The following is a 22,450-nucleotide window of genomic DNA, read 5'->3' on the forward strand; positions in this document are numbered from 1 at the left end:
ATGGTGGATCTTAATCTCGAGTTTCCTGTATTTCCAAAAACTTTCGAAGAATTCTTAATCAAGCCCGACAAAGTTGAGGTACTGATGGAGTCCTTTTCTCAGCTACAGTCCTGATGGACAGGAGCACATGACACCGACAACTTCACTTCAGTGGAAAAAGTTATTGCCATTTTACTGTATGTACTGTTATCCTCAGAAGCATTTGAAGCTTTAAAAGGGACTGACAACGCAAAAAAGTGATTGCACGCATGTATCTAAACGAACAGCGTGACCTTAACATCCCAGAACAGTAGCACAACGCATTAGTTAGCGGAGAATATGAATAAACTTCTTTTCTCTTCCTCCTCGGGGCTGTTGCAACCATATTGGAAGCTTCTCAAATCACCTGAAAAAAGTATCCTAAAAAGAAGAAAGAAAAACGTGTTATTTTGGTCGTAATACTCTCTTTTACTATGCCTGATCTTTTCCTTCGAAAAAAAAAAAACGGTCAAGATTTACTATTGTGGCTGAGACAGTTGATGGGCTTTTACACCTTAGGCCGCTCGCCCTAACCAAAACCAGTTTCCATCATTAAGTTTGACAATCAAGAAAAGTTCTCAAACTTGGGTAATTAAACCATTACACATAGTAACTAAATTATTACAAACCAGTCTGAAGGTCCGGCTAAACCCGGACTTCATACTTTTTGTGGTGTTTGTTTCGCTCGCTTTCACTAATCAATGAAATTTAATAGTAGTGACATTTCCTGTAAAAGCAGAATTGTGATCTGCTGACAAAACAGCAATATTCTTTTTATTTATAAATTTAAGCAAAAGATTTCATAATTTTCTTTCTACAGTGCGTCAGTTCTACATTTGGAGAACATTCAAACTTCAGCTCCAAACACTCTTTCAATACCACCATAATACACACACTGTGTGTTGTGCTGAGAATCTTGGGATCTTTGCTCGAATCGTTCCAGTGAATAAATAGGTGGTTCAGTGAATGTTTATTGCCACAAATAGACGATCACTCGTGAGCAATGAAGGCGAGATATCTCCGAGGCACACCAAGCAACAGCTAGTATAAGCGGGCCCATAAACGCCCATAAACTACTTGAGTTACAGTGAGGTGACAATAACTGACCATCATCGCTAGATGACGCACACAATTTGAAAAAAGTATGAGTTTTCCTCCTGTTTTCCTCCAACAGTTATCACAGAGTGATTTTTAATGTAAAATGACGTGAACGACATCATCATACTGACAGAGATAACGTTCCATGTCACATCATGTAACCACTTGGCAGCTATTTAAGCAGCACGCACGTTTCCACTTTCTGAAGAAAACATGCTAGTAACCTGAGGTGAACTTGCGATAAAATTGCGATAAAATGAAGAACTCGGAGAGGTGAAACGCACCACACGCGGCGGCCAACACACACACACACACACACACACACACACACACACACACACACACACACACACACACACACACACACACACACACACACACACACACACACACACACACACACACACGTGACAGACTATCCTCGTTATTATATAGCATGATCATGATATAGGGCGCGAAGAAAGTTGAAGCTATACATTTAAGGTCACCTATATCATCTGTACTCCCGTTGTTCATCGATTAGCTCGAGCGGGCACCAGTAATACTCTCATTTGTCCCGATCGCAAGTGTTGCCCCGTGGCATTTATTCTTGCGAGGGCTCTCGAACAACACTTTTCTTTGAAGGTCTCCGTAAAGAGGTCTGACCATCGCGTCGGCGGTCTTCCTGTTGTGCGTTTTATGTCGCGTGGTATCCAGTCGCTTAAAGTTCTGGTCCAACGATTGTCGTTGGAACGCATCAGGTGTCCGGCCCACCTAATTTTGCTTTCTTCGGCATATGCTGCAGTGTCTCTGATCTTCAATCGGTGACGTAGGAGTGAAGTTCGAATCCCTTGATTCACTTCCGTAAAGCGGATTATTCCTAGCATCACCCTTTCAATTGAGCGTTCTACGCTGATCGCATTTTCTTCCTGCTTGAGAAACACCCACGTTTCTGAAGCGCAGGTCAAAGCAGGAAGAACGGTGATGTTGAATAGTTGAGCACGGTGTCGGATGTTCTTGGTCCTCTTGACTACATCCTCGATGCTCTTGAATGCTCCCCAAGCCGCTCATTTCCTTCTGCTCCAGCTCTGAGGTCAGGTGGTTCATCATGTTGATTTCCCTAGATATACATAGCTTGTCCAGGTTCAGCTCAAGACCGATCCTTTTGCACGCTTCATCAACTTCGGCCAGCATCCGTTCCGCCTGATTGATGCTTGATGTTATAAGAACAATGTCATCAACGAAATGAAGATGGTGTAAAGGTGGTGGTTGTCAACTTCCAGTCCCATGTCGTCCCATTCCAACTTTCGCATTGCGTTCTCGAGGGTGGCTGTGAATATTTTGGGTGAGATTTTAAGGTCACCTATATCATCTGTACTCCCGTTGTTCATCGATTAGCTCGAGCGGGCACCAGTAATACTCTCATTTGTCCCGATCGCAAGTGTTGCCCCGTGGTATTTATTCTTGCGAGGGCTCTCGAACAACACTTTTCTTTGAAGGTCTCCGTAAAGAGGTCTGACCATCGCGTCGGCGGTCTTCCTGTTGTGCGTTTTAGGTCGCGTGGTATCCAGTCGCTTACAGTTCTGGTCCAACGATTGTCGTTGGAACGCATCAGGTGTCCGGCCCACCTAATTTTGCTTTCTTTGGCATATGCTGCAGTGTCTCTGATCTTCAATCGGTGACGTAGGAATGAAGTTCGAATCCCTTGATTCACTTCCGTAAAGCGGATTATTCCTAGCATAACCCTTTCAATTGAGCGTTCTACGCTGATCGCATTTTCTTCCTGCTTGAGAAACACCCACGTTTCTGAAGCGCAGGTCAAAGCAGGAAGAACGGTGGTGTTGAATAGCTGAGCACGGTGTCGGATGTTCTTGGTCCTCTTGACTACATCCTCGATGCTCTTGAATGCTCCCCAAGCCGCTCGTTTCCTTCTGCTCAAGCTCTGAGGTCAGGTGGTTCATCATGTTGATTTCCCTAGATATTGTCCAGGTTCAGCTCAAGACCGATTCTTTTGCACGTTTCATCAACTTCGGCCAGCATCCGTTCCGCCTGATTGATGCTTGATGTTATAAGAACAATGTCATCAACGAAACGAAGATGGTGGCTGCCAACTTCCAGTCCCATGTTATCCCATTCCAATCCTCGCTTCGCGTTCTCGAGATTGGCACTGACTATTTTGGGTGAAATTGTGTCACTCTCACGAACCCCTTTCTTCACGTCGATTATGACATAATTGAAGAATGGGGAATGAGGTTCGTGAAGTTGCTATGTAACTCACGAAGTATCTTTATGTATGGAGTAGGGACGATTTGGTTATACAAGGCCTCCATGGCCGCTTCGGTCTCAACTGCATCAAAGGGTTTCTTCAGAAAAGATGAAAGTGAGACGCAGTGGCATCTTGTACTCTCGCGATACTTCTATGAGTTTTGAAACCGTGTTTATATGGTCAGTCGTACTGAACCCTCGAAGCTCTGCTTTCTCGCATGGCTGTCCTTCATCAAATGTTTTTGCTATCCTGTTCAGGATAACACTTGTGAAGATTTCGTAGGTGACAGACAGTAAGCAGATTGCACGATAGTTGCCGATGTCTTGTGGGTCTTATTTTACTACAGCACGGTCTTGCTGGTTTTCCATTGCTTAGGAACCCTGCATTCCGATAGATAACAAACTCCGCCAGTGTGTTGATGAGGACTGGAGGTAGGTACTTCAGATGTTCATGTCTCTTGGTGGTTTTGAAGCACTTCGCCTTCCCCCTCGTACTGTCGTGAAGATGTTCTAAAAGCCGTCCTTATAATCAGCTATGTAGTCCATGCTGGTATCTTTCAAAAACCTGGAAAACTAGGCGAGGAGCTCCCATTCGATGATGGTTCTGGGAGTTCGCTTTGTGAACTTCGTGGCTTATTCTCCTCTCCGAAAATCTTCTTCGAAGAAGGCGGTGGTCGGATCCCGTATAAAACTTTGGTACAACAGCCAGTACCTTTTACTGACGATGATATGGTCAATTTCACTATGGTACCCTCTATCGAGAGACTCCTACGTCCAACGTAAAGAGAGAGGCTTCTGGAATTGCGAGCTCCCATGGACGATCTTAGTCGTCATGATGAACTCGAAAAGCCTCTTCCCCTACTCATTCCATTGAAATTGAATTGAAAACATTGAAAGCTGTGAGTTCTGATATGAAGATTTTTAGGCGTTCTTCTAGGTCCAATCTTGGCGTCACAATCACCAGCAATGACCTTCGAGAAAGTGCGGTCTTCTCTGTAGAACGTGTCTAGGTCCATGTAGAAAGCTTTGACTTCTTCTTCTTCGTAGCTTGATGTTGGAGCGTAAGCGATGAAGATTATCAAAAATGGCGTTGATCCACATCTTTTCATCCGTAGACGTCCGATTCGGGATGTGAGTTGTTTGAAAGAGTCGACGATTATTACCATATTCGGTTTGACGAGGAAACCAACTCCACCAACTCCTCCATTGTCGCATGTTCCCAAGAACAATTGTTCTCCAGTATCATATACGACGTTCAGTGGGTGGCGTCGCATCATCATCGGTCAGTCCGATGAAGTCGTAAGTAAACTTTCTGGCTTGCGTCATCAGATCTTCAATGGTCGCATCCAATGCAAACTTCCGGGCGTCATAAATACAGAACGTCATCTTATCCCTTTTCCGTTTCGGTAGCCTACATGACTTCTGCAACCCCGTCCTTTCTGACGCTCCCGTACCAGGCTTTCCTTTGGAAGCAGGAGGAATCTCCTTCTTAGTAAGAACACAAAAATTATGCCACTTCTAAGTATTGCCACTAAAGGTTAGAATGGGCAAGTCGGTAATGACACCCGTTGCGTTTCCGCTGTCCTCATATTCCTGGACTTGGTTACGCGAGGATTACGGTACTAGTGGCTTTCGCCATTCTCCACGACTGAGCGTACTCGACTTTGGAGAACTATTGTATAGTCCAGCGCCGGGGATTCTATTGCGCCTAATGCCTCTTACAGAATTACTGGAGATTGTTTCTCAAATCCCGGCGCCCGAGGCACTTCCGTATGCGTTAGTGTCTGAGATTTTCTCCTTTTTTCATGAAACGACTAATTAGTAAGTAGAGCAATTTTGAGTCAATAAGCGTTCATAGGAGGGAAATTAGGCAGCCATCTGTTCGTTCAATGTTCCCCATGGGTTCCCCTGTAGATAGATATGGGAGCACGATAAACGGCAGACGCCACGTGCGAAGCTGTCCTTTTATTGGTTTTTTGGCTGCTTCGTTCCAAAATTCTGTAGGACTAAAGACTGAAGTTCTCAGGGTTTGAGCAAAGCAAGGCTGCAAGGACGAATACAATCGGTTTGCTATTTTTCTTTTCCTGACTCGATTTTTAATAGCTTCGCCTATACACCGATTTTACGGGATTTTTTCAACGCATTGGGTTGCTCGCCCAAATCAAAACCGCTCTGGCCAACAAAAAGAGCCCTCAAACTTAAATAGTGAAACTCTTATATGTACTTACTAAATTGTCATCATGCTATATAATAACGAGATTATTCTATCACGTGTGTAACGGAATTTATGCGTGTGTAACAAAATTCCACAAAACAGTGAGATATGTCAAAATGCATCAAATGGCTGCGCTTGCGCAAAGAAGGTAAAATGGGGTGAGACGGGTCCCATTGTGTCCACTAGTTGTATCGGCGCCAGAATGCGGTAAAATGGGTTGGGTCGGGTGCACTGGCGTATAATTGGTGTGCTGTGGTGCACCAGCATCACGCTATTAATTCATGCGGAATTGGCAAAAAATAGATGAAACGTTATGTACGTTTCATAGCCATGACCACTGCACGTGTTGCGTTGCATCTCTGTGACGTGTTTCCCTCAGGTTGGTAACATCCTTTATTCAGAACTTTACTTAGGCAGTCATTTGCAAACGCGTTTCTACTATCTTTCAGAAAGTAGAAACACGTTTGCAAATGACTGCCTAAGTAGTAGCTAACAGTTTTCATGATCTGGCGGGGGAAGTTATCTTTATCAGTGCGTTGATGTCGTTCATTTCATATAACCACATCCCTCTGTGCTAATTGTTGGTGAAAAATAGGAAGAAAACCCATACTTTGGACAATGTTTTCAAATTGTGATGATATCAAAGGAGTGTAAGGGCAAAGTCAGCTTTGAATGTTCTCGATATGTAGCACAACACACAAATCTGTTATTATTTAGCATGATATACACAAACACACGTGGAAGAATAATCCCATTATTATATACCATGATATTATACAGGGCAATTAAAAGTGTGTAGATTAATTACGGTATAATTATGAGCAATTGCGAGATTAATTACTAGCATATACGGAAAATCGAGACCAGAACATATTCTGAGTTGAATTACATGTCCTTTCTGTTGCCTCCAAAAACACATATTCATAAGTAACAGTGTTCCTTCGAAACCTAACAATATAGTAAAGAGTTAATAGTCTCTTTGAAAAGTTTCAAAGGTTAGCCAAGTTCCTCATTTTCAATGTGCAGATTTCTCTGGAATTTTGACGGACCTAGGTGGGATCTCATGATGTCTTTAACTGACTGGGAAGAGAAACCATAATTGTTTGCGATCCATTCATCTCCTTTCCACTTACGAGCAAAAAGTTCTCAAACAATTTCTGACTGTTTCTTTTATTTTCTGATCGAGTACCATTTCAACTTCTTTTTTTGATGTACACCACATATCCGTTGGCTCAAATAGACAGAAAAAAATGTTAAAGCAAATCTTTTCAAACGTTATAATCATTAAGTAATATCATTTTCGAGATTCAGGTTAATGGTGAAACCTGGGAATCTGCTTTAACTCTGCAGAACACATGCCAATGTGGAGTACTGTTCAAGGTAATCCCCAAAACCTAGTCAACTTCTTTCTTTACGGTTTAAAAGCTCTTGATTTCGGCGATCTGAAAAACGCATGTGTTACTTCACCCAAACCGCGAAGTTGGGTAGTTTGACTACTCTATATAGAAGATCTCAATTTAACACAACGGAAGACACGAATGCACGCTTGCAAACAAAAACACGAAAACATATATTTAGTCGTAGGAGTAAATAGAATAGAATAGTTTCTAGAGGTAATATATCTTGACGTAATGAAGTATCAGTAATGCGAACTCGTTTTATGTTCCCCACCTGGAATGATCAAAGACATGTTTCTCAGAAGAGCACTCCGTCTCCCGAGAATCCGTGGACCGTTTTAAGAAGGCAAATGCAGAAAGAATCACCCGTACTTCAGAACCTGATGAACAAACCGAAAAAGACGTTTTAGTCTGCTGGGGAAAATTCTTTAAGTAAAAGTGAAATATGTTATCATTATTGAATCTTGTGGTATGAGACATACACTTTTCGGATGCTTTTTTCACTAAATCAAGCGACCTCGATGAATACGCTAACTTGGAAACTAGGTGGTTTGAAGGAAGAAATAATGATCTAATTTCTAGAAATTGTCTACTCTTAGATTTGGTACACCGACAACATCTTTTTCTAACTTTTGTCGAATACACTCATTTTTCTTCTTCCTTTCCCTACTTTTTCTTCTTTTTCCTTTTTTTCTTCTTCATCCTTCACCTTCTTCCTCTTTCTTTTTCTTCTTCTTTCTTTCTTCTCCTTCTTTTTCTTCAATTTCCCCTTTTCTTTCTTCTTTTTTCTTTTTTCCTTCTTCGTATCCTCCTTTCTTCGTATTTTTCCTCTTCTTTCTTTTTCTTTCTTCCGTTTTAAAACAAATTCATGTTTTGTACAGCACCAAAAGAACTCTTTAAACTTTGGTTTTCATCCCCAAACTTGAGCCTCTTCCAATTTCTAACCAGCTTATTGGTCCTTTATCTGACTTCGACATGAACTATGTAATTCTGCTAACTAATTCTTCGATTTCGCCTTCTTATTAACCTTGGTTTTCTTGTTCTTCTCTTTTGTCTCAAGCAAGGGTTGGTTTTTCAGGTGGTTGAACACTAAAGAATAATGGAAATTTATGAGCTGTTCGTCCCACTTGAAGTACCTTCGTTCTGCTCTCTATTATTGAATTTGTACTGGATTAAGCCGGTCATTGAACTCCCTCTGGAAGTGTTCTTTTTAAAAGTGTTCTGGATTCGGGAAGAGAACTTCGTGCAGAGCAATTCCATGTTCCATAGTAAGAGAAGCACCCTTCAAATAACTACTGCAGAAGTGAGGACAGCATCACGTTAATTTTTGTGCGTGCCCGCATCTCTGAACCTCATCAACCGTTATGTTTGTGCACAATGAAGACCATATGCAGACAGCAGTCATCATCGTCGAGTTTAATGCTCACAACGACTGTGCACCGCTGCAGCGGAATAGTTCATCCGCGCAAGCAGCTAGATTCTGGTGTCTGAATGAGAAGTTGTGTTTTTCTTCATCTCAGCTGATGCTAGCAGATTCCACACCGACTGCTACCGCGACTGATTTTCCTTTCTGTACTGATGAAAACGCTAGAGATTTTACAACTGTTAAGTAGATTTGAACTTTCCACTCCCCTCTCCCCCCGCCCCTCCTCCCTCGTTTTACAGCTTCCTCAGCTTTGGAATTGGAACCTTGCAACAATTGATACGAGTAAACAAACAAACAACAATGCTGTGAAAGTCTTGTCTTTAGTTGTTTATACTTCGTCTACTTATCAAACGTTTCCTAGATTTTTTTATTTCAGGTGAAGTGCACATCTAATGCACGGATAGAGATAGACGATTGCGCTGATATTCTTCTACCGGGAAACGAGGTACAGGTATGTCACACAAAGAATCAATGCAAAAAGCAAAGGTGCTTTCATCCTTCTATTTATAAAGTGGGACTTCTATGTTTTTATTTGTTGGAGCAAATTTCAAAAAAAAAACAACAATGGAACTCAGATCTGCTCTCTGAGCACTTTGCTTCACAGGTGGCGTGTTCCTCGATAGCGTGCATGCTATGACATCTTTACAGTAGAGCATTAAAAATTATATCTAGGAGTTTCTTTTTGCTCAATAGACAACTGTGGAAGGTGGCACTATCGAATGCTGCAAATTAGCAGCATTGCGAGCTGATGCCTGTAATTTGGTTTTCGAGCTTTTGCAGGTGCCATTCAGAAAGAAATGTGCTGCCAGTGGGCAAGACCAGCTGATGGTGTTGTACTGTCTTGTGGGGAAACAGTGGATGAGTGAAGGATCTAGCGCGTTCAGGTAGCTGGCTCAGCTTTGTTACATTGCAGCAACTCCGATAATGAGGGAAACGCTATCACTTTTGCAAAATTCGAATTTGAAGGGTTTACTCGTGTTTTTATCATCTCAAAATTCCCTCGAACAACAATGTTCCTCCAGATCGATGCCCGTACTATTAGTTTGTTTGTCTACAGTGTTACAATGGGTTGACTGCAAAGTTTGTAACAATGGAAGAAATGCGTTGTCTGAGCATACTGCATGAAACTGTATAGATTTAACATTGTTTTGTTATTACCACCACTCGTTCTTTGCCACTATAGTGGGATGGGATCAATTTATGTACTTATCGCTTCAGTTCAAGATGTAGATTTTCCCGTAGGTGTTCCCTAGTAATCTGAATATGCAATATGTTCCTTGTCATTGTAATCGTACTGGTTATCTCTATGAACTAAAACTTTTCGTTTGAGTATATTTGAGTAATGATATAATCGCATAATAATAATAATATTTGAAGAGCGATCGGAACAAATATGTACTCTCAACTCCACAGTTTTTTCTATTGATGGTCGATATCTGTCGAAAGCTTTAGCACTGTTTTGATCTCTACCGTAGTCAAATGTTTTCTTAGCATACATATTTATACTACTACTTACTGTTAACGCATCCAAATTTTTGGAAACGAATGTAGGTGATTTCCGAGCGCTACATCTACCACTTTTGTCGATATCTTTTCCATACTGCTTCTTGATAGTTGTGGACTTTTCCGAATCCTCAGTGCGCTCAAACTAGCATTTTATATGCAATCACCATTTTTTACAGATGTTGGGAAAGAGCGAAGAAACAAGATGTTATCACAAGAAGAAAGATCATTAACATCATCGAAAAGTGATCAAAAACGCGGGAAAACCGTTTATTAACGGACTTATCTTAAGCACAAAATGTGATCCGACATATGGACATCTCACTAGTAATCAAATAAATATAACGAGATCAACGAGCTTTAGAGATAATGACAAGATGCACGTAGTAGAGCGGTGGATTGCAGGCCGATGAAGTGCTGACGTAGTACTTCATCTTCGTCGTCGCCCAAATGGCATGATGTTTCGGTCGAAGTCTTCCCTTTTACCGAATGACATCATTTCTCGATTGAAGTCACTCAGGTCTCGTTTCCCAAATGGCAGAAATTCACGTTCGTACTGAAAAAACCTGTTTATGTTCAGGGACGGGTTGCGGTACTTTTGAAAAGCTATGAGATTGGCGGATAGGAAAAGTCGCACGAAGTTGAGTTTGTCGGCTACGATACTTGCAATTCGTGTATTGATTCAAGTGTGCACTTGGGTTGAATAGCGCAAGGTAGGGGAAAGAACCGAAGGTTTACTTTATTCAATAGGCTCTAGGCTCGAGCTTTCTTTTATAATATTTTTGTATCGTATCGGCGCAGAATGGATCAACCAGTTGAACGGGTTGGACTTTTGATTGAGGAAGAGTAGAAAGAAGAGTTCGTGTGTGTTTTAGGTAAGGAGCGTTCGACGGAACACTGCCTTTCGTTATTGACACATTTAGCGCCTACTATATGTCTGCCATCGAGGAAGCTTTGGTGAAACTCTTTCGGAGTCAACCTATTTGAGACTGAATGCAGATGAGCGTACGTCACCAAGTTTGCTCGGCTTGTTTTATTACAGCTAACATGATCGTCTACATTGAAAACTGTCACGCATAGAAATATAAATTAAAACAAATCCACTCAAGGAGTTTCACGTCTTACCGGGGTTCTTTTACGACCCGGTCGCGAATTGGGGGGTATGGGACGTTTTAGTGGGGAAGGGTACGTTGAAAATGCTTTTCTGCAATAGCTGCCACAATCGTATCGTAGAATCACGGAATTATGACTCGCAGAACTTTAAAAAAGTTTTGCATAAACGCTAGAAGTTAAAAAATATATAAGAAGCAAGTGTGTAGCGGCGACCAACGATCTTGCTTTATGTGAAGACTTTGCGGTTTTGATCTACAAGGTCATAGGCGGGTCACATCGTAATTAGTATTAGCGAAGTGGTTCCATCATGGGATGGTCCGCTAATATCACTACGGATTACGGTGAGGCGGTTCTGTGTGTTCACTTCCTTCCCAATTTGTTATGTTGACTTCTGTTTTGTTTTTCATACATTTCTCCAAATGGCGGCAAACAGTTGATTGTGACATGTTGAGCTTCTGCACTAACTCTCGTTATAGACGTGGATTTCGTTCCAACATTGACTTCAAAGTATCGTCACCAAAATCTGAAGGGCGCCACTCGTGGCCCCTCTTTGTTCGTCTTGTCAGTCTATTAAGTTGGGTCATAAATCGCGTACGTTTTCTTTTTTGAATATATATTTCTCTCCACAGAACTCCACGGAAGCGAATTTGACAAAGCAATTTGTGACCGGCCCCTCTATCACTCCTTACACATAACATATTTCTTGAACCGTGATCGCAGCACTAGCTCCTTTAAGCTCTCAAATCATCACGTGGCGTAAGTGTATCTTTTGATTTTCCCTTTTCAAGGGGAACGTCAAGATTATACATTGCACAACACTAGACTAGTGTCTGAGGACTAGCCGAAGTTCTTCCTTCGTGGCGATGACGAAAATCCCTTGTTTTGGTAACTCATTGCATACTTAAACAATAACAATAGGTATCATGTACCTATTGAGTTATTTATGACCCAATCTCATACAAAAAGTGCTCGCGCAGAATCCATCCATTCATCACTGATCCATAGACTGCGACACTGGGTGGCTTTCGTGACGAAGAGTTGTTACCAAAGATTCCGTGCTCCCTCTAGGCATTCCATCTATTTGGGTTGTGTTTCTGCGTGATGTGAGGTGATGTGAGGTGATGTGGGTGTGATGGATGTCATCATCTTTTTGGAATACTTGCACTACATAAGAAGTTCGGTCAAAATAAGAAGCAACATATCCGACATCTCAACAGTAAAAGTAGTAAACAGTCAAGATAGTACTAGAAAAAGGTGAACTTATAAAGCTAGATTGTTGCTTTGCGGAGGAAGGTAAAAATTTGTGTGGAATTAGGATAGATTGAGACAAGGACAACTAAAAACCGGCAAATCTCCTACATGAGGAACTCACTTTATGTACGCTTGCATCATCCTTTTTGAAATCAATGCAGTTTTGTGTATAAAACAATAATTTGCTTCAAAAGATCGAGAGTATTAAATTCCTTTATTTCTAATAGTGCCTCATGTTGGAGAAGGAAGCAGGGAGTTGGCTTTATGATTCACCTGTAAATTTTCGTTTCGATTGAAGAACGATTTGAGAGCATTCCAAGAAATGAGAAATGTCTGAAAGGATTGTCTCTCCAGGAACTGCGTTGCGAATTGCCTTCTTAATACTAGGGTGACTCAAAAGCAGTATGAATAGTTGGAATCATCGATCTATTTCAATTTCAAACAAATCGTATGTGCTAAGTAAAGAAGTTCTGCATCACATAGAAGAATCCTGGTGGTGTATCCGGTATTATGATTTTCGTCATACTTTCTATTGTATTTACCATTACTTACTTTTGGCTCTTAGAATGAAGTTTGAAAAATCGTTATCAAAGTTCCTGCTCATTATTGTTTACCCGACTGAACGTCAGGCTGATTCCGGACATCAGACCTCTTGTTGTACACGCTTTGCTCCGTCTTCACTAATGAATAAAAATTAAATATGAATAGAAATAGTACTGGCATTTTCGGTAAAATAAAAACGGTATTTCTTCTAAGGAGGCATCTTTAGTTTTTTTTGCTTTACAATTTGGAGGATTTATGAAATGATGATAAATTGGAATGATGACTTCATGGTTCTCTTCATAATGCGTCAATGCTACATTTGGAGACGACTCGAACTTGATTTTACACCTACATATATTCCTCTGATACCGTAATAATTTGGATGCGTAATTCGGAGCATGAGTTTTTCTTCTTTTTCCTTCAACAATTAGCGCAGAATAACAAGAAACAACATGAAACGACATGAACTTCATCATCGTACTGACAAAGATAAGGATCATCACGTCAGAACGTTTCGCTTACTTCTTGGCATATTTATTTGTACCTATTGCGCGGTACAACTGTACCCCAGCGTATCAATTTGACGGCATTCGGCAGACCTAGTCAGCACCGTGGGATCCGTCGTACCTTATTTTATACCCATCTGCCGCCGATACACCGATTCGGCGGCACGGAATCCGTTCCACCCCCTCATCACTTCTTGGCGTTGGCGCACCAATTTGACGCCAAAGACCGAGACCCGCTCAACCTATTTCTCCGTTTTGCGACATCGGCTCACCAATTCGAGTGTGACCCGCTCACCCCCTTTTAGGGTGCCAGCAGAGTTCAGACCCGCGCGGGCGGCGCGGTTTGGCGGCTCTGCGGGCAGCCTTACCGATCCGCAGCGCATCCGCACCAAAGCCGTCCTGGGAACCGTATCACTCCGTTTTCTCTCTTTGCAGTGCGAACACACCTATCCATCGCCATTGGACTCGTTCCCCTTCATTCTGGAATTTCGTTTCACACACCCAAGACACATATATACACATGACAGAATATTATATAGCATGATTGTTTTATTAAGAAGTCGGGAAAATAGCGAAAGCTACAGAAAAAATGTGTGAGTTTGCATGTATGTCATATTCTGTTTTGTCTAAGACCCGGGTTTCGGTGCCGAAGTCCTTCCTAACGCTACTTCAAACGTTTCTAACAAAGGGAGGCATCATCTTGAAGGATGAACCTACTTCCTGTTACCCCTCCATTAACTCTGGCTTTTCGTCAACCTTAGGCTTGTGAACCCCGCAACCAACAGTTGCACATTGTAAAGTTTAGTAAATCACAATCGGCCTTTCTTTTTGGTGAGGTCAACAAGAGACATGGCGTGTTGCCTTATGAATCGGCACAAGCGCGGCGTGCGTCAGCATTTGTTTTGGGGAGGCACATGGACCAGTCAAGTTTCTCATCAAAAAATTTAGTTCTTGAAGAAAAATGCATAAGAAAGGCGAAACTAATGGGTGGAATTATCATGATCATGATCATGCTATGTAATAACGGGCTTAGTCTAGTGTGTGTGTGTGTGTGTGTGTGTGTGTGTGTGTGTGTGTGTGTGTGTGTGTGTGTGTGTGTGTGTGTGTGTGTGTGTGTGTGTGTGTGTGTGTGTGTGTGTGTGTGTGTGTGTGTGTGTGTGTGTGTGTGTGTGTGTGTGTGTGTGTGTGTGTGTGTGTGTGTGTGTGTGTGTGTGTGTGTGTGTGTGTGTGTGTGTGTGTGTGTGTGTGTGTGTGTGTGTGTGTGTGTGTGTGTGTGTGTGTGTGTGTGTGTGTGTGTGTGTGTGTGTGTGTGTGTGTGTGTGTGTGTGTGTGTGTGTGTGTGTGTGTGTGTGTGTGTGTGTGTGTGTGTGTGTGTGTGTGTGTGTGTGTGTGTGTGTGTGTGTGTGTGTGTGTGTGTGTGTGTGTGTGTGTGTGTGTGTGTGTGTGTGTGTGTGTGTGTGTGTGTGTGTGTGTGTGTGTGTGTGTGTGTGTGTGTGTGTGTGTGTGTGTGTGTGTGTGTGTGTGTGTGTGTGTGTGTGTGTGTGTGTGTGTGTGTGTGTGTGTGTGTGTGTGTGTGTGTGTGTGTGTGTGTGTGTGTGTGTGTGTGTGTGTGTGTGTGTGTGTGTGTGTGTGTGTGTGTGTGTGTGTGTGTGTGTGGTGTGTGTGTGTGTGTGTGTGTGTGTGTGTGTGTGTGTGTGTGTGTGTGTGTGTGTGTGTGTGTGTGTGTGTGTGTGTGTGTGTGTGTGTGTGTGTGTGTGTGTGTGTGTGTGTGTGTGTGTGTGTGACGAAAAGGGGGGTGCGATGGGTCTCGCAGTGTTGGATTGGTGCGCTGGCGCCAGATAGCTTCAAAGTGGAGTGGGACGTCGAAATGGTGCGCAATCAATTCGTATGCATGTCGCAAAAGGTAAATGGGACGTTGCAGCTGTTTCATAGTCGTGGCCACTGGGCGCGTTGCTTTTCACCTTCGTGACTCCTTCGCCTGCCTATTTCCCTGCACGTTCGCCACAAGTTTTTCCTGTTGCTTCCTCAGAAAGTGGAGACACGCATGCAAACGGCTGCTTAAATAGTAGCGGACAGTTTACAAGATCTGACGTTATCTTTATCAGTAGGATGATGTCTTTCACGTCATTTTGTGCCAAAACATCATTTTTTGATACATCTTGGGGGTAACAGGGGGAAAACTCATATTTTGAGTAATACTTTCAAATTGCCTCCACACTATATTTGTATCGAAGGAGTGTTTGAAGCTGAGGTTTAAATATTCTCCATATGTGGAACTGACGCGTTTGAAAAGGGAATTATGAAATCTTTCGCCTTTATTCATAATAAAAAAAGATGAAGAAAGATTGTTAGAGGTACACAAGTCCAATTTCACACAAAAGGGTACTAATGTTGATTTTCGTTGGTCAGTGGAGGGGAACGAAGCGAACACCACAGAAAGTCTGAAGTCCGGCTCTAGCCTGACATTCAGACTGGTGGGTTTGTAAACACCTAGTCCACAATAGAAGAAAGATGTTACACCAACAAGACAGCGTTTTGCTGCAACAAAATTGACTTCCCGGGATCTCTGTGGGACATAATAGAGTTCAGGATTCAGATTACGAGCGTGTCCGTGGCCACGCTCAATCCTCTCTGATCGTCCTGAAAAATGATAGGAGACGGCCTTTGTTCCTACGACGTATTTCATGTCGTGACTATGTATTTACATGTGCTGTTAGTTGCGAAGTGGGTAATCCAGGAAAGCTATGTTAACTTCTCATATAATGCGTGCTCTTCTGTCAACAGAAACTTCCTTTTCCCTTGCAACCGTTGTGTCACGAGAGCAGCAAATAAAAAATTGCGATATTTCCGTTCAATGATAATTGTGATAGCGGCATCTCAACATCAGCTAAGAGCTGATGCTGCAAGAGTAATTTCAAACACTGAAATAACTCATCATAGACTGTTACTCACATGTATTGATCCGTGCCGGACCCTTAAGCCGGTGTACGTAGGGACACACAACATCCTTCGGTGCAAAAAATAGTTTACTCTAGCATTTAGAAAAAGAAAGATTCAGATGTGATAAAAGAGCAATGAAGAAAACTAAGGGAAACTACTGAGAAGGTTTTTTCTAGTTCCGATGTCGTACAACCATTAAGATATGTATAGGCAATGAATGCAGTAAGGGTGGTGACGTCAATGTCAATAATGGTTGTAAGAGTTCATGCAAGACTAAGCAGCGCTGTTGGTTCAGGAAAGATAATAGAAATAGACGAAAACTAGAATTATCAAAAAGAAGAGTTAGAAAATAGAAGATAAAAGGTACTAGAATAACAGAAATCGCATTAGTAGTAGTACATGTAGAGTACATATGGCTACTAAGTTGATCACGCGCTTCAAATATTTCTGGCAAGCGTCGAGTAACGAGGCAACTAAGTAGATATCGACCTGTAAAACCTTTCTCCCAGTTGGTTAGTGGGCTGTTTATGATGTGGGAGGCAGCAACTCGAAAAGGTTTGCAAAAATAGTCTTATCTAAAGCAGCAACTGATGGCGGCTCGTCGTTCTTTTTGGGACGCATAAATCTCAGCTAATGGTTGTACTGCAACTTGTTCACATATGACTCGACTAATTGTCACGGCTAAAGCGAATACGTAGTTTTTAATTGATTTTCTTGAGCTGTAGCCAAGATTGGTATGGACGTCTTTATTAAAGAACAGCTAACGTTTGGGTGCCTTCGTCAGAGCCTGGAAAATTCAGAGCCATTAGTGATTTATCCTCTCAAGTGCCTCATCACCCTACAGAAAGCATCCAAACGCTAAGCAAACTCAAACAGCAACACATTGGGTAGTGCTTACGTCATTAGCTAGACTTGGTACCGCAACAAACCACGACCACCACGTACCACAACGATGAGTCACAAGGGTTTTATATAGGGACCTCACGGCCCGCCCCGTAGATCAAAACCCGCATAGGTCTTGATATGGGAATAACTCGTTTATGATAGCAATGCACTCATCCTTTTTGTTAATTTTTGGACTTTTGGCGGTTATCCAAAAAGCCTCTAGTGTTCTGCGTGCTGTGATCTCGGATTCGTAGGATAATATACTGACTTCTACGTCTACTTCAGACTTTGGACGACATATTCTAGGGTTTGCCCCGAGTGGGGTGAAGATTTTAGATTTTGCAAGTCCATCTAGATGCTCCTTGACCCTAATACACAGTGGACGTCCCGTTCTCCCTATATAATCGTCTCCGCACAACCTGCACGTGAGACGATAAACTACTCCCGATACCATGCAATCACCCTTTCTGCCATACGGGCAAACCACGCGGCTGAAAGTTGTACAGAGTCGATCATACGTGATCATACACGATTACGTACCAGCTGACCCTTGAGGTTCGCTTGAGGTATTTCCACAACCCTCACGTCATTCTCTAGACCCGCTTTTCGTAAACAGCTCCGTACCGCTCTGCTCATAACATCAGATATATAAAGTAAACAGAAAGGGATTTTTTCTGGGCCATCCACTACGTTGGATCTTCGAGAGTAATGTCGTGCTTGTCAGGTAACACCATTTCTGGTTGGGTACCCATTGGATATCGCCACTTTATTTGCCAGATTTACAGACAGCTCAAGAAAATCATTTAAAAACTACGTTTCAACATGCCAAGAATCAAAGAAAGTGAACATGGACAATAAAGCGAATATGTACCAGGTAGAGAAGAGACCTACTCTTTTTTTGCGCTTTTACTCGCTACTTCACCGAAAATTTAGTCAGATGATTGGATTGCACTACCTTGGACTGACTCGAACAAAACCACTTGAAGCCAACTAAAGAGACAATATCGCAGTCTTAAAGGCAGCGTATGATGAAAAATTTGATGTTTGGGTCTCTCGTGGACAATATAGGCTTTACGAGTAATAGCGAACCCAAGCTCAATCTACCCGAATCATTCTGAAAAACGGCGTGGTTTGTACTAGGTACGCGATATTTGTGCCCTTGAGTACGCACTGCATCTACGAGCGTGTACAAGGGGTGCGTTCTGAAGAACTTCGTAGGAATTTTCAGCGTCATTTCCACGCCGTTTTTCAAGACGATTGGGGAAAGTTGAGTGAGACTATGCTCATATTCGTAATCTGCACCGTAAACTCTGTACTGCCTGATATAAACATCTGAAATTTATGACGTTTATACCTACTATGCGGGCTATGTCCGACTAAACACTTATAGCAGTTAGCAGCATAATAATTCATTGAAAAGTTACACCTATAATTTCTCTAATTATGTGTCAGGGTTTTCTCTTTAAAAAATGCTTATTCATGGCTCAGAGCTGCAGAAACATGACACAGTGAACTCTAACTTTTGCATCAGTTATGTCTGCAAAATTAGCAGTGAATGTAGAGGCGAGTAAGGAACTGTCACTCAATATTTGTGTTAGAGCAACATCCGTGTTGTTCTCAATTTCGAGTTTCTCAAATTGTTGTCATGATTTGAAAAGTATGTTTGGAACTCTTACGGAGATAGGGGACACAATTAAAAAATTAGAGATGGATTGGGGCTTTGGAAAACCAAATTGATCCTTTTGTACTACGAAGCAACTCTATACATCCGTACAAGTGATAGGATCAATTATTTCGGGTGTTACAATCAGGTGTTACAATCTCTTTCCATCACTTTATTGCTTGTTTCTGCTAGTTCAGTGGTTCTTTCTAATTCCAGGCCGTCTCCTCAAAGATGTCAATTTTCAAGAACTAGATTTCTGTATCACTTTCTGTGTAATCGTGCATATATGGTTTTTTTCCAGGGCTGACTTTAGGATCCTATGACTCCAATTTTAAAAAATCAAGTCAGACTAATTTACACTGAAAATGAGACAAAAACTGAATCTCTACAAGATAAAACCAGCAAAATAAAATTGAGCAAAATAAGCGATACAACTTATGGAATGGGGTTTTCTTAAGATTACGTAAGCCCACTCAGACACTGTTGTCAAAAAAATAGTGAAAGTATAGAGAGGAAAAGGAAAAAAAAGGTCTGGTGTTTTTCCGCATATCGTAGAGGGAGCTCAGAGCTCGCCTTCACCGAGTATTCGTGTTAGCATCCGTTTTGCGTGGCAAGCGAAGTTCTGCACGGGCAAACGTGAAGAGGACACTCAGGTGTCGTGTCCTAATAGCGACATTTTCTGACACCATGCTCAGGTCCAATTCAACTCATAACCCGCCAAGTCAATCCGAATTCACGTTAGACACTTTATTCACTTTTATCCTTTATGCTCAATTCCGGAATTCATTTAGCCAGGTGCAATATTGAGGAAAAACCTTCCACTAAAAAATAATAAACCACTAACCGGTGATCTTTTTCCGAAACTCATAAATTCCCTCTCCAGTCCTGTTCGTTTACCGAATGACATCATATCTCGATCGAACTAAAATTGATTCTGATGAACGAAAATAACCTCTAGTTGATCTCGCTTCTAGTCGCGTATGCATTGCGACAGCGTAGCATGTGGGAGTCACACGGATGATTATTAATTGTGGAAAAAAATAGTCACAATGGCATCTTTTCGTTGGACGATTTGCTTTAGCGTTTGTCGTTAGGGTCGGTTCGAAAAACTGCACAGACATGTATGCGCATAATTTTGTTCAGTTAACCTTTCTGGAAGTTGCTGGACTTTCTTGTGGAATATTGGATGTAACTATCCACTGTAGTTGAGTAATATTTCTATTATTTTCTTAATATTTGCAATAAAATCATAATTGAACTACATTGACATGTGCGTTTACAATTATTATTCAACTTCGCACGTGGAATGAATAAAACTAACAAAAACTCATTGACGGACATGACATAAATATTTAATGCTATGTTCATGGATGTTGTGAGAGCGACTTTTTTGGCTGTAAGCTACTTTAAAAAGTAACGAAAAGCAATAGAAGGATGTTTCTCGAGATTTTTTCGAAACCATCACCTACGAATAAAAGAAGAAGATTCTATACATTCTCGCTTAAAGGCAGCATACCGCGAATCTGGGGTGGTACTTTTCAGGTGCAGAGTTCCTACACGGGGTCGTAAATTGTGAAAAAGACGGTGATTCCGTATATTTGTTCCTAATCGCCGTAAAAAAAACCGCCCAGAAGATGCGGCGCATGCATGAGGCTGGCGCCCTCCAATACAACTCCTGGTAGACAACAGAACGCTGGAAGCCTCATTTTCCGGGCCATTCTTCTACGGCAAATTGGGAAGAAATGGACGGAGGAATCACCATAGTTTACGATCCATTCATAGGCATAACCCAACTCAAACTCGCACCACCTTAGATTCGTGGGGGATGCCTTTAAGAGCTTTCTCTTCGAAATTAATTAATGAAGGCTACAGCTACGTGAACTTTATTTTGTAAGTGGTCACCTAATGCGCTGTGCACTAGATTTTATGTAGACTATTTACAAATTTCTAACTTTTGACTAGAGCTCTGAGAACAATGTCACAAACACGAAAAATATGATGGATTTCACTGAAAAATAGCGGGCAGGTGGAAGACAGGGCTAATAATGCTAAGGATCAACTACTTGAATTGTTTTTTTGTTCTCCTGTGATGGGTAAGAAGGCATAAGTTACTTTTATAGAAGAACTTAAAACTACTTTTATAGAAGAACTTGAACCTTCATCTATAAGTGGAATCTGACTGATCGACTTTTGATGCCAGTTGTACATAATTTTGCATTAAAAGATTTTCCATTGTCGTTCCAGAGATTGGACCCAAACTTACATCGGGATTAGAATTTCCAAGCGCCGATAAGCCGAGTACCGATCGTTTGCCGAAATGCATAATGTCCCGTGAGAAGTCGTTTCGTTTCTCGTTGTCTCCAGTAGCGAGTACTAATGTGAATCCGTGTATGTCATTATGACATCATTTGCAAGTACACTAACAATTACTCACTATACTGTGAAGAGACGGCAGTAATTGTCACCGCGAGACAAACAAGGGACCAAGGAGGCGTCATTATTCGCTACCTGGAAATCGTTTTTTCAGTAACTGTTATTTCAGTAGCACTGGACAAGTAACTAGACATACGAAGGAATTGCTAGCATGATATGAATACGATATGGAGTTCGATGTGGAACATTCTCGTACTTCAACTTTAGCATCGGAATTGAAGGAGCACTTTAAGAAAATGAGTGTTCCAGCGAGGCCTATTAAATTTTAAAAGTTCTTTCGGAATTTCCAAGTAATGGAAATTCACGGAAAAGATGTGGCAAGACGCACCATAATCGAAAATCAGAAAAACGTGGTGTTCACAAATGGGGTCTTGAAAATAAATTTCTTGATTCAATGTTAGAGGAAGGTTTTGTATTGAAACGTTGCCACGTAATCACATAACACAGAGGAAGTGGATTTTCTTTTGTCAAAAACGGTTCTCAGACCTTAGATGAAGAAGTACGGTTTAGGATTTCTTCACCTTTTTCCCCTTTTCTTTCGAACGGGATAACTCTTTTTAGGATCTGATCACGAGATGACAAGTACACGATTAGAAGTGAGAACAGTTAATTATTGACTTAATTAACGACTACGACTGTAACAAAAGATAGCAAAAAGCTGAGAGAAGTATGAACTGTGTAGATGACGGGAAAAATAAAAATAAGTGTTTTAGCAGAGATAATTTTGTAGACCACAACCAAGCATCTATGTAATACGTTGCTTTAATAGTATACACTTAAGAAGGAAAGAGCCTAGGTCAATCAAGTAGTTCTCCACTGTATCAGGATCACTACAGTAGAAATGCGGTGGGAAAGGTGGGTGAAATTAGAAAGAAGAACAACCGATGCATTGTGTCTCACAGAAATCAGATGAAGCGATCTAAAACATTCTGATGTTGCAAGTAATTACCTCTACTACAATAAATAAACGAGTAGAAAGGTAAAAGATTAAAGGAACAAATAAATACAAAGTTGGACATTGCTCCGTAGATTAAAACTTAGGATCTAAAGATGCTTGTGAATTCAGGCGAGTACATTCAACCCAACGCGTATGTATGTAGAGAAAGTGTGAGAAACACCCCGGACGCTGAAAAACGCTTAAAATGATGAAAGAGCCAGCATGTGGATATCCATATGGATATGGATAAGGAACTGCGATGTTGGATTTCCCGTCAC

General features: G+C 41.6%; 2 protein-coding genes across 3 annotated transcripts; one reads left to right on the forward strand and one right to left on the reverse strand.

Moving 5' to 3' along the window:
* Nucleotides 1–10,150, forward strand: RB195_014385 (uncharacterized protein; the record flags this gene model as incomplete). The annotated part of the gene is made up of 5 exons (XM_064204633.1): nucleotides 1–78; nucleotides 6,887–6,955; nucleotides 8,775–8,849; nucleotides 9,179–9,282; nucleotides 10,081–10,150. The coding sequence occupies 5 exons, from the start codon at nucleotides 1–3 to the stop codon at nucleotides 10,148–10,150; spliced, it is 396 nt and encodes a 131-aa protein (XP_064060514.1).
* Nucleotides 10,151–10,331: 181 nt separating this feature from the next.
* Nucleotides 10,332–21,300, reverse strand: RB195_014386 (uncharacterized protein; the record flags this gene model as incomplete). 2 transcript variants are annotated; one of them, XM_064204634.1, is made up of 5 exons in its annotated part: nucleotides 10,332–10,457; nucleotides 12,539–12,598; nucleotides 19,647–19,724; nucleotides 21,066–21,175; nucleotides 21,237–21,300. In XM_064204634.1, 5 exons carry the CDS (start codon nucleotides 21,298–21,300, stop codon nucleotides 10,332–10,334), a joined length of 438 nt encoding a protein of 145 aa, XP_064060515.1. The 2 variants fall into 2 exon arrangements, with proteins under 2 accessions (XP_064060515.1, XP_013306486.1); XM_013451032.2 differs by lacking the exon at nucleotides 12,539–12,598.
* Between the last annotated feature and the right edge of the window lie 1,150 nt (nucleotides 21,301–22,450).

This window comes from Necator americanus, chromosome V, assembly GCF_031761385.1.
Source record: "Necator americanus strain Aroian chromosome V, whole genome shotgun sequence".
Lineage (NCBI taxonomy): Eukaryota > Metazoa > Nematoda > Chromadorea > Rhabditida > Ancylostomatidae > Necator > Necator americanus.